Raw genomic sequence first — 12,334 nt, forward strand, 5'->3', positions numbered from 1 at the left:
TTATCCCTCGCATTACATTATTTGCCATTTGCCTCTCATTTTCCTCTCCCCCACTTCACCCTTGCCGTTTTATTTGCCCTCTCTTTTTGTTCGCCTCTCTTTTTCCGCTTGCTTCTTGTATGCGTGTGTGTTGGATTGTTTGTCACGATGGCTCAAGATAATACTAAATTGTGTGATTTTTCCAATACCAACAATAATGATTTTATTAGCACTCCGATTGCTCCCCTTACCGATGTTGAATCTTGTGAGATTAATACTGCTTTGCTGAATCTTGTCATGAAAGATCCGTTTTCCGACCTTCCTAGTGAAGATGCCGCTACCCATCTGAATAGCTTCATTGATTCGTGTGATATGCAAAAGAAGAAAGATGTGGATAATGATATTTTTAAATTGAAGCTATTTCTGTTTTCACTTAGAGATCGTGTTAAAACTTGGTTATCTTCTTTGCTTAAAAATACTATTGATTCATGGAATAAGTGCAAAGATGCTTTTATCTCTAAGTATTATCCTCCTGCTAAGATCATCTCTCTTAGAAACGATATTATGAACTTTAAGCAACTAGATCATGAGCATGTCGCACAATCTTGGGAGAGGATGAAATTAATGATTCATAATTGCCCTACTCATGGTTTGAATTTATGGATGATCATACAAAAAAATTATGTTGGCTTGAATTTTGCTTCTAGAAATCTCTTAGATTTGGCCGAAGGAGGCACTTTTATGGAAAGCACTTTAGGAGAAGCTACCAAACTCCTAGATAATATTATGGTTAATTATTCTACTAATAAAAATGTTCATGCTATAGAAGAAATTAATGTTTTGAGTGGGACGATGGATGAACTTATGAAATTGTTTGCTAATAAGAGTGTTTCTTATGATCCTAATGATTTTCCTTTGTCTACTTTGATTGAGAATAATAATGAATCTATGGATGTAAATTTTGTTGGTAGGAACAATTTTGGTAACAACGCGTATAGAGGAAATTTTAATCCTAGGCCTTTTCCTAGTAATTCCTCTAATAATTATGGTAATTCCTACAACAATTTTTATGGAAATTATAATAAAATTCCCTCTGATTTCTAATCTAACATGAAAGAATTTATTAGTTCACAAAAGAGTTTCAATGCTTTGATTGAAGAAAAACCGTCTAAGATTGATGAGTTGGCTAGGAACGTGGATAAAATTTCTCTTGATGTTGATTCTTTGAAACTTAGATCTATTCTACCTAAACATGATATCAATGAGTCTCTCAAAGCCATGAGAATTTCCATTGATGAGTGCAAAGAAAGAACAACTAGGATGCGTGCTAAAAAAGATAGCTTTATAAAATCATGTTCTTCTAGTTTTGATGATAATAAGGATGAAGATCTAAAAGTGATTGATGAGTCTCCTATTAAATCTTTGTTTTGTAATATGAATCTTGATAATGATGGGACTCGAGATGAGTCAACTTTAATTAAAAGGCGTCCCGGTGAGTCGGAGTTTTTAGATCTTGATGCAAAAATTGGTAAAAGTGGGATTGATGAGGTCAAAACTTTACGTAGCAATGAACCCACTATTTTGGATTTCAAGGAATTTAATTATGATATTTTTTTTCTTTAATAGATTGTATTTCCTTATTGCAATCCATGCTAAATTCTCCGCATGCTTACAATCAAAATAAAGCTTTTACTAAACATATCTTTGATGCTTTAATGTAATCTTATGAAGAAAAGCTTGAATTGGAAGTTTCTGTCCCTAAAAAACTTTTTGATGAGTGCGAACCCACTATTAAAATTAAGATTAAAGATCATGAATGATATGCTTTATGTGATTTGGTTGCCAGCGTTTCCACGATTCCAAAAACTTTGTGTGACGTGTTAGGATTCCGTGAATTTGATGATTGTTCTTTAAATTTGCATCTTGCAGATTCCACTATTAAGAAACCTATGGAAAGGATTAATGATGTTCTTATTGTTGCAAATAGGAATTATGTGCCCATAAATTTCATTGTTATTGACATTGATTGCAATCCTACATATCCCATTATTCTTGGTAGACCTTTCCTTAGAATATTGGTGCAATTATTGATATGAAAGAAGGGAATATTATATTCCAATTTCCATTAAGGAAAGGCATGGAACACTTTCGTAGAAAGAAAATTAAATTACCTTATGAATCTATTATGAGAGCCACTTATGGATTGCATACCAAAGATGATAATATATAGATCTATCCTTGCTTTTATGCCTAGCTAGGGGCGTTAAACGATAGCGCTTGTTGGGAGGCAACCCAATTTTATTTTTGTTCCTTGCTTTTGGTTCTGTTTAGTTATAAATAATTCGTGTAGCCTCTGTTTAGATGTGGTTTTATGCTTTTAATTAGTGTTTGTGCCAAGTAGAACCTTTCTGAAGACTTGGGGAAAGTCTTTGCGATTTTGCTGTAAAAAACAGAAACTTTAGCGCTCACGAGATTTGCTTCCATTTTTTTACTGGAGAGTACGATTAGGTTGATTCTTTTTGAAGATGATCACTAGATAAATTCCTCACGTCCAGCAATTTATTTCAGAATATTTGGGGTTACAGAAGTATTCGAAACGTACAAACTACTACAGGTTGTTCTGTTTTTGACAAATTCTGTTTTTCGTGTGTTGTTTGCTTATTTTGATGAATCTATGCCTAGTATCGGAGGGTATGAACTATAGAGAAGTTGGAATACAGTAGGTTTAACACCAAAATAAATAAATAAATAGTTCATTACAATATCTTAAGTGGTGGTTTGTTTTCTTATACTAACGGAGCTCATGAGATTTTCTGTTTAAGTTTTGTGTTGTGAAGTTTTCAAGTTTTGGGTAAAGATGTGATGGATTATGGAATAAGGAGTGGTAAGAGCCTAACTTTGGGGATGCCCAAGGCACCCCAAGGTAAAATTCAAGAATAACCAAAAGCCTAAGCTTGGGGATACCCCGGAAGGCATCCCCTCTTTCGTCTTCTTCTATCGGTAACTTTACTTGAGACTATATTTTTATTCACCACATGATATGTGTTTTGCTTGGAGCGTATTGTATGATTTGAGTCTTTGCTTTTTAGTTTACCACAATCATTCTTACTGTACACACTTTTTGGGAGAGACACACATGAATTGAAATTTATTAGAATACTCTATGTGCTTCACTTATATCTTTTGAGCTAGACAATTTTACTGTAGTGCTTCACTTAGGGTCACCGCAACCATGCATGCGAAGACGACAACGACGACGGAGTCGCACTCCGCATCCATCTGCTCCTCCGCCAGGCGATGCTCCTCGAAGAGGGACAGATTATGGTCTTGCTCTGCCAATAGTTGTCTGAGCTCCTAAAAGAATTGCCAATTTCATGCGTGCATCTTACTATTGACGGATGATGGCACTGTCATCGCTTCCTAGGACTTGTCTTCTACCTCAAGAGCATATACCATTTTTTGTCTTGAACCGAGAGGGCATCTCAGCGTTTTGGAGTTCGTCGTTGGAAATGGCGGATTCTTTCTTGTTTGAAATCTCCGGCGCATGCATCATGACTACGTGTTGAACTACGCCATCTGACAGCAATTTCGTTCCCGCAAAAACAACCTGCCCATGCTCGCCTATATATTCCGACATTCGTCTTCAGCTCCAGCTCCAAGTAGCAGCAGTCAGTGTCATCTTAACACTGATCCCTCTCCAATGGATTATTTGGCCATAGTCGTGGCACTCGTTGTTGTCACCGCCTCGTCCATTGCCATCCACCTCCTCGCCAGAGCCAAGAAAGCACGGCCGGGCAACCTTCCCCCGGGCTCCCTCGGCCTGCCGGTTATCGGCCAGAGCCTCGGCCTCCTTCGGGCCATGCGCGGCGACGGCGGCAGCCGCTGGATCCAGGACCGGATCGACAGGTACGGGCCCGTGTCCAAGCTGTCACTGTTCGGCAGGCCGACGGTGCTCCTGGCCGGGCCGGCGGCCAACAAGTTCCTGTTCTTCAGCGGCGCTTTCTCCACCCGGCAGCCCCGGTCCGTGCAGCGGATACTCGGGGAGAAGAGCATCCTCGACCTCCACGGCGCCGACCACCGGCGCATCCGCGGCGCCCTGCTCGAGTTCCTCAGGCCGGACATGCTCAAGGCGTACGTGGGCAGGATCGACGGCGAGGTGCGGCGCCACCTCCAGGAGAACTGGGCCGGCCGCGCCACCGTCACGGTGCTGCCGCTCATGAAGCGGCTCACGTTCGACATCATCTCAGCGCTGCTCTTCGGTCTCGAGAGGGGCGCCGTGCGGGACGCCCTGGCCGCCGACTTCGTGCGCATGGTCGAGGGCATATGGGCCGTCCCGGTGAACCTGCCGTTCACGGCCTTCAGCCGGAGCCTCAAGGCTAGCGGCAGAGCCCGCCGGGTGCTCCAGGAGATCACCCGGGAGAAGAAGAAGGCCAGCCAGGTGGAGGTGGAGCACGGCAACGGCAAGGCGTCGCGGAACAGCGACCTCATCACCTGCCTGCTCAGCCTGAGGGACGGCCATGGCGAGCGGCTGCTGACCGACGAGGAGATCGTCGACAACGCCATGGTCGCCCTCATCGCCGGCCACGACACGTCGTCCATCCTTATGACGTTCATGGTCCGCCACCTTGCCAGCGACGATGCCACCCTCGCCGCCATGGTTCAAGGCAATTGACTGATTGGTGAATCAAACTACCAACCCGCCATGGTCATGAACACATGAACTCATGATGTGTGTTTCGTTTCGTGATACAGAGCATGAGGAGATCGCCAAGAACAAAGGTGACGGCGAGGCTCTCACCTGGGAAGATCTGGCGAAGATGAAGCTCACATGGCGGGTCGCGCAGGAGACGCTCCGCGTCGTCCCTCCGATCTTCGGCAACTTCAGAAGAGCACTCGAGGACACCGAGTTCGATGGCTACCTCATCCCAAAAGGATGGCAGGTCAGTCCGTACCAATCACCATAGGCAGCTAGTAGAAACCTGATGCAAAATCTTGACGTTTTTCAGGTGTTCTGGACGGCAAACGTGACGCACATGGACGCGAGCATCTTCCACGAGCCGGCCAAGTTCGACCCGTCCCGGTTTGAGACCGAGAACCAAAGGGCGTCGGCGGCGCCGCCGTTCTCCTTCGTCGCCTTCGGGGGCGGCCCGAGGATCTGCCCAGGGATAGAGTTTTCCAGGATCGAGACGCTGGTGACGATGCACCACCTTGTGAGGCAGTTCAGATGGAAGCTCTGCTGCAAGGAGGACACCTTCGTGAGGGACCCCATGCCGTCGCCGCTGCTCGGCCTGCCCGTCCAAATCGAGCACAGGGCCTCTCCTTGATCCTCACCAATCCTCAAAAGTTACAACAATCTCCATATCATGATCGGTCGGTCGGTCAGTCGCACCACAGCATTGCAGACTTGCAGTAGAATAGAGAGATAAATGAAAATGTAGCGGGAGATATGAGAGGAGGCATATACGAATAACAAAGTAATCAACTATTTGTCTCACAAGAATAAAATGGGCAACAACAAAGATGATTTGCTTCACGGTTATTTGGTGTTCGTAGAGGCAGCATGTACACCACATCAATGGAGATGGTATGGATCCAGCAGGCTCACTCCGCAGTCATTGGCAAGTAGACCTCGTTTTGTTTTGTCTATATAGCATTGTTTTGCAGCAAAATGATTTCAAAATGTAATTTCTTTATAGCATTGCTCTTGTGTTTAGGCTCAATGGCGCAAAATCAAGAGAAACACATGAGGTGGAGGTCAGCATATCTGTATTCACTAGATTCCAAAGGCATTATGGTTTTGAAATCATGAGAGAGGTCCTGAATAAAGATGGAAAATCATAACTAGTAGTCTCGGTTTAACACAGTTTCTAAAGTCATCTGAAATCGTTTGCCTGAGTTCAAACTCTGAAATCGTTTGCCTGAGTTCAAACTCTGAAATAATTCTCTCTAGTAACATACTGATTTACTTCATTTTTCACAGACCGCTGATTTCCCGAATTAGATTTTCTTTTTGCTAAGCCATCCTGCCACATACCTTCTGTCCAAGACCAAACCTCGTAGGCTGGTCATAGCTTTCGAGCACGGAAGTGGATCAAGGAGCAACACACTCGACGGCAGCGGCACAGGATGCCTACGGTCCACCGCACCTTCCTTCCGTGCCGGTGCACTCACCGTGGAATATTCAGATCAGGGTTCTATCTGCAATTCTGCATCACTAATCATGCCAAGTTACATATGGTTTCCTAGGCAAAAACATACATAATCAGAAGTTCATAACCAGAACACAGCAATTAGCACACAAGATGGTTGAAATCTTCAAAAATAAAGGATTAGTCCACTTGGTTTGATTGAAGCACTCACGCCATAAATAAATCATGCTCAACACAATAGCATCAAACAAGTAGTCATCCTGAACACAACAAAACATGCATTAGCAACATTTCGTTCTCAGGATTAAACAAGCACTCATCCACACCAAGCAAACAGAATCCGGCGGGGCTCCGTTCTCATCAGGGACAGCCCCGGGCACCAACGCCAGCATCCCTCTCCGGTACTCTTCGGTGTTGCTGTACTCATCCATGAAGTTATCCATGCCTATGTACAAGGCCCTGCCCATCTCATGCCACAAGAAAAGGGCCATTGAGATTGGCGGCCTGGCCTGCTTGAGCTCCTCCGGCAGCTTATCCCCCACCTTCAGGCCAAGGCCAAGGTGGTGCTTGACGTAGGCGGCGGCGTCGCGGCGCTGGAAGGCGACCCGGCTGACCAGGCGCGCGGCCAGGCACCTCCGCCGGAACAGAAGCTCGTCGTGGTAGTCGCGCAGCTCCTTGTGTATGTCCATCAGCTCGTGCAGCTCCTCGGTCCCTGACGCGTGCAGCTCCTTCAGGCGGTCGATCCTCCACCGATCCTCGTCCGTCATCGGCACCCGGCGGCGCGTCTTCTTCCCTGCGACGACACCAAAATCAAAGACCATGGGATGGTGAACAAAACCTCCAATGGTTCTCATGGGCTGCGGAGATTGGACCTGGATTCGCGAGGTCCGCGGGAGCGGTTGCCGGTGCGGGGCGCGCGAGCGGCTTCTCCTTTCCGGCGCCGGCCGGCGGGAGCGGTGCTCCGGTGAAGGTGGCCATGGATGGTCGCAGGGGTAAGTTACCGGCGAGGAGGGTTTTGCAGTTGCGGCGATGGAGGGAGGTCAGCGATCGCCGCGACGGAATGAGAACCGGACCGAGTTGAACAGAACTACGTACTGGATCTCCTTTCTCGTGATGGGCTGCATGTGCGCAGCGGCAAGTATTGCTTGGTCTACTTTTTGAGATTTATCAAAAAAACTCAAACAAAAAAAAAACTTTTTGAGATTTATTATGGGATTTTTTCCCCTCGGAAAAAATATTATGGGATTTTTGTTCGATTATTATTCAACTTTGCTTTTTCCAAAATGCCTGAAAAACTGCTATATGAAAATGGGAAGAAAATCGAAAAAAACTGTCCCCTCACTATATGGTTTCTACTTAATTACAAGGAGCATGATTACGAAATAAAACTGAAGAATCCCGCCAACGAAAAATTGGACAAAGGGGCAGCTCATTCCAGCAGTTCTTTTGTTACTTCTCCGGTGTTCTTGACCATAGCGTTCTTTCAAATTTCTCTAGTTTCACTTGGTTTCATATTTGGTTGTGATTCTCTTAGGCAAAGTCTTTTGCAAAAATCATTGATGGATTTTATCGGGTAGGTCAACTGGACACGGATAGCCACACCTCTGACGAAAATAGACGTCCATGCGAATTGATTGGAAAACTACCGCAATATCTGGGGAACGATAGTTGGGGCAGCGGGCGATTAGTTTGCCAGGGAACGGCTCAGCGAGCGTCTTCAATCGCTGAAAAGAACCCCAAGAGCAAAACCCTCTGTGTACGAGAAACTGACCCTCACAAGCACGTGCCCCTAGTTGGGCAAAAACAAGGACCTAGTTAAGCTTAAACTTGTTTATTTTGGACCTGACTTAGATTAGCTACTCAAAAAATGACATGATATACAAAATAAAAATGCCACCTGAGTTCAAAAATGGATCACATACAGAAAAATGCCTTGAACAAAATCTAATTTCAATGCCTTAAGATACAAACGACCGGATAGTGGGGGTATGCTTAAACATAAGTTTCCAATGTCTAAATTTAAAAAAAAAACATCTTATTGTACACAAAAAGGTGCCCGTGATATTTGTACCAAAAAATGCCATACAATGGACGGATGGCCATGGACTCGCAAGCTTCTGATGTGATGGTGCCCGATCTCTCACGAGAGAGGTGGGGGAAGCTTGGTGCCTTGCTAGGAGAAGTGTTAGATGTAGATCTGATAGAACTGGCAGGATCCGTAATGAGTTTATTAGAGTGAGAGTGTTGCATGATGTAGATGAACCCCTCTCTAGGAAAATAGAAACAAGAGAGCGTTGTGCTGGAAGCATTTTCGACTATTCTATGGTACATTCACACGGTGTGCCCTCGGTCTTACTATGGTCGAAAAGACATTCATCCAGAAGATCCTTCAGGAGCGTCCAATCTTTGTCCGGGCTCTTCGGGGAGTCCTTGAAGTAAGAATGGGACGTCTTTGGCTGTAGCACTAAGAGAACCAAGTTGTCCTTGTGCAAACAAGTGAACATATTGCAAATATGACCAAGTTTGGAAGTTTGACACGTCAAAGCATAATGGAAAAACTACAAAAAAAAATAAAGCAGACAATCACTTACTCGGGTCGGAAGGGCACGAGTAGGTAATCCTTGTCCTTTGTAGTTTGCATGAACACAAAAAGGTGTTCCTTCATGGACATTATAGTTGAGAAGGTTTTTCTGGTGCATGGAAAAAGCTTCAGCTACTGCGACATTCCTAATCTTCATGCGTTTGGCCTCTCTGGCTTGATAAAGTATCCATAGTATGATCAGGCAAAAATCGAGTAAACAGAAGTTGAACAAATAGAAGAAATCCAAATTTACTTTGTTCGCGAGGAACTCTTCATAATAACCATAGCCCTTTGGCACCTTCATAGTGTAATGTGTTGGATTGACAATGCCTCCAAACTTACGATTGACTACTCCAATTGTTTGATGTTGTCATGCAGAATCTTCATCACAGCCCGGTGGGTTTTGTACACATCCCACAGTACCATTAGTTCACTCTGGATATAACAGGAAGTGGTTGTTTAACACATTCTTTATATAAGGACTTCTTTGTCGAATCCTTCTAACACAATGCTTTATCATTTGAACGGGTGATGGTAAACTTTTCTTGCTCTTCACTTCCACGTTCGTCTGCCATCTCCTATTTTTAATCGGTTCCATGCAATAGGCTGGACAAGACATCATGGATTTGGTCATATCAAGGAGTGTATTTGGAGTAAACTTTGGTTTCTTGCATGGTTGCGTCTTGGACTAGATTGGCGGCATATCCTCAACTAGTGAGTTGTCAGCAAAAATGAGAGCTTTTTCGTCATCATAAAGACTCTAGATATCTTCATGCATGTCATGCTCCACGCCCTAATCCGACACATCCTGATCAGATACGGGTCGACAAAGAACCAAAGGAGATCGTACTAGTTGTCCTACTAGGCCGGCATGTTAAGGCGGTGTTCCATTTTGGCGAGCCCTGGTCCCCAAGCGGAACATCCTTCGCCATCCACTTGAGGAAACACGTCATGCAATCTTCTAGCTAGCCTACAGTTCCTCGTCCTCTTTGAACGGTGCTTGAGACAAAAATCAGGTACTCGTGGCCTGGGAGAACTCTAACCAAAGTGGCCTTCACCATGCCTGTTACTAACTAGCAGATGTGCATGATCCGCCTTGAAAGGAGTCGGTCCCTTGCAATCGCCTTCTTCTCGCTGCCTACTAGGGTGAGGAGAGTGCAAGAAATCTGTTCCTACGAAGCATGTAGAAGTGTGTTAGCTAGATACCTAAAAATGCAATTTGTTGACCCATCGACGCTTAATTATTTTGAGGTCCTCCATTTGAAATTAGAGACTAAGGAGTTGCTGCTCTTTCTAGATTATTTTGAGGTCATCCACTTGAAATTAGAGACTAAGGAGTTGCTGCTCTTTTTAGGATAAGGAAAAAATCGGATAGAGTCATCTGTGACACCAACTGGGTACTATTATTTGTCGATTGTGTCACTCCTAGAATGCCAAGTTTAATCTTCTCGAGCATTATTGGGTATAGTGCGTCAAATTTGGCTATTGACTAAGGCATTGACTCTATCCGATTTTTTCCTTTGCTGGTGTGCTTCCTCTTTCGTTAGCTTGAGATAGTGGTTGTTCCGGTTAGCATTGCCCCGACGTCAAAGTTATGACCTCTAGTCTGGTCCTTTTTCCTGCTGAGAGCCATTAAAATTGTGTCGGATTCTCACCTCGGGCCATCCGCCGAATCCTGGGAGGGACCCTAGGTAATCACTACCTACAATATGAAAGCGTACGGTTTAGAAACATACCTACTTGGTAAAAAAATATATTATGAAAGTTGTCGGGACCCAGGATCGACGATATGCAAATCTAGCTATTCGACTAAAGAATGCATACCATGGTACCATGCAAAAAAAATTAACAAATGCATATCAAAGATTCCAAACTCATCCACATATTGTGCACGTTATATCCATAACGCAACATGCATGCCATGTAGGTCAGAACAATAGATAACACAACACAACTCTACAGCAGATGTGCACCATATATATATAACAACTCTGAAACGAGTAAAATGTCACCCGCAAAAAAGAAGAAACAAGTAAAATGTAACAACTCAATACAAAACAAAGGTCTCGCCATCAAGGCTCTCAGCTAAGGCTCATGGTCGTGGTTGGTTGTGCCACGAGGACTCACAAAGGTGCCGGAAACGGCATGGAGATGGATTGCAATGTTGGCAGGGTAGCAATCGAGCTTAGTCCATCAGAGGTGTTTGAGAGGTGGTGGCAGAAGCTTGGCAAGTTGGTGGCGGCGGGAGAAATCGAAGGGCACATGAGGAGGTTGGGTTGGTGCCACACTCAAGATGTGTTCATAACATATACACTACGATTCGATTTTCTTCAAACTTACTCCTTCTGTCCCAAAACACTCTTATATTATGAAACCGAGGGAAGAGTAAAAAACGCTCTTATATTATGAGACGGAGGGAGTATAAATTAAATGAGATGCTTTTTGGGTGATGTGTAAAATAAATAAATAAATAAATAAGGAATCAGAGTGCTAGAAAAAAAAATCCAGAGAGTGGCTATCTCTACTCCTAATGTCTGAGTTGGTAGGATTGCGTCCACGGTTTATTTTCGTCTGGTTTATTTTCGTCCGGTTTATTTTTGTCTCACATCCCATCAGCATATCTCCTCACGTTGATTTTTTTACCCTCAGAATAAAAACTTTCCTAATCTTTTCAAAGTTTCCTAACTAGACACGTTATAAATGGGCAGGAACTGATAGCGCGTTACCAATCAATAAAATTTAGTTTCATCACAATCAATTCCAAATCCTAATTTTAAATTTTCCTAACTAGGAACGTCACAAACAAGCAGGTAATAATATCACGTTACCAAACAATAAAACCTTATTTTCATAAAAATCAAATCAAAATTCTAACTTTCCTAATGCATCGATTGTTACCTTTCCTAATCTCTACTCTTAGTACGTCGTTCGTTCCTACCCAACGTACCATTGATCGAAGGCATCCCCGCTACCGATTCTTTTACCGCTTCTTTGATGGTCGTCGGTTCGTCCCTGCCCGCGCACACATACATGGGCCAAGCGCTGCAAAAGAATGAGATCCAACCCACGTCTCTGTGTCAACAAAAGCACGACACGCTAGGGTTAGTAGCTGCCAGCCACACCCGCCGCTCGATCGGCTCCTCCGCAGGCGCCATCGTGCTCTCGCGCATGGCGCTGGCCGCTGTCCTCAATGTCCCCTCGCACCCGCCAACACATCACCGGCCCACGTCGCTTTTGCTGCCTCTCCTTACCGATACCTCCTCGCCGGTCTTCCTCTCATCCTCCGTCCTTCGTTGTCGCGCAACACATCATTGCGATGGACTCGAACTTCTGATGCTACGGAGAAGCTGGATCCAATCCCACCCCGAGGGTTCGACCTTCTCGACCTGAGGCTGCGGTGAGTTGCAAAACTCCCCGGCGACAAGCCCAACGGCGATGTACTTCGCCCGCACAAGCACCATTGGGTCAACATCGTTGCCAGCGGCTGCAGCCATGCTTTTGAAAATTCCATGGCATGATGCATATAAATTGGATCTGTAGGTGGATTAGGATAATAGGGTTCATACGATGATTTTCTTTGTATGCTTCCCCTATGGTGGGTTCGGTTTTGCATTATTGAATTTTG

General features: G+C 44.5%; 2 protein-coding genes across 2 annotated transcripts; one reads left to right on the forward strand and one right to left on the reverse strand.

The window, feature by feature from the left end:
- The first annotated feature begins 3,651 nt into the window (after window positions 1-3,651).
- LOC123185995 (cytochrome P450 716B1-like) lies at window positions 3,652-5,489 on the forward strand. Its single transcript, XM_044597797.1, has 3 exons — window positions 3,652-4,643; window positions 4,732-4,919; window positions 4,986-5,489. Exons 1-3 carry the CDS (start codon window positions 3,680-3,682, stop codon window positions 5,301-5,303), a joined length of 1,470 nt encoding a protein of 489 aa, XP_044453732.1. The 5' UTR covers window positions 3,652-3,679; the 3' UTR covers window positions 5,304-5,489.
- Window positions 5,490-6,295: 806 nt separating this feature from the next.
- On the reverse strand, window positions 6,296-8,044 carry LOC123185996 (uncharacterized). The gene is made up of 2 exons (XM_044597798.1): window positions 7,001-8,044; window positions 6,296-6,921 (listed from the first exon to the last, which is right to left on the reverse strand). The coding sequence occupies exons 1-2, from the start codon at window positions 7,104-7,106 to the stop codon at window positions 6,410-6,412; spliced, it is 618 nt and encodes a 205-aa protein (XP_044453733.1). The 5' UTR covers window positions 7,107-8,044; the 3' UTR covers window positions 6,296-6,409.
- Window positions 8,045-12,334: the final 4,290 nt, after the last annotated feature.

This window comes from Triticum aestivum, chromosome 2A, assembly GCF_018294505.1.
Source record: "Triticum aestivum cultivar Chinese Spring chromosome 2A, IWGSC CS RefSeq v2.1, whole genome shotgun sequence".
NCBI classification, from domain to species: Eukaryota; Viridiplantae; Streptophyta; class Magnoliopsida; order Poales; family Poaceae; genus Triticum; species Triticum aestivum.

Bases quoted from the DNA above. Each gene is read 5' to 3' on its own strand.
- LOC123185995 (XM_044597797.1), top strand. From the start codon at position 3,680: ATGGATTATTTGGCCATAGTCGTGGCACTCGTTGTTGTCACCGCCTCG. The intron at 4,644-4,731 runs GCAATTGACTGA...TTCGTGATACAG, and splicing joins CCTCGCCGCCATGGTTCAAG to AGCATGAGGAGATCGCCAAG. The intron at 4,920-4,985 runs GTCAGTCCGTAC...GACGTTTTTCAG, and splicing joins TCATCCCAAAAGGATGGCAG to GTGTTCTGGACGGCAAACGT.
- LOC123185996 (XM_044597798.1), bottom strand. From the start codon at position 7,106: ATGGCCACCTTCACCGGAGCACCGCTCCCGCCGGCCGGCGCCGGAAAG. The intron at 6,922-7,000 runs GTCCAATCTCCG...GTGTCGTCGCAG, and splicing joins CGCGGACCTCGCGAATCCAG to GGAAGAAGACGCGCCGCCGG.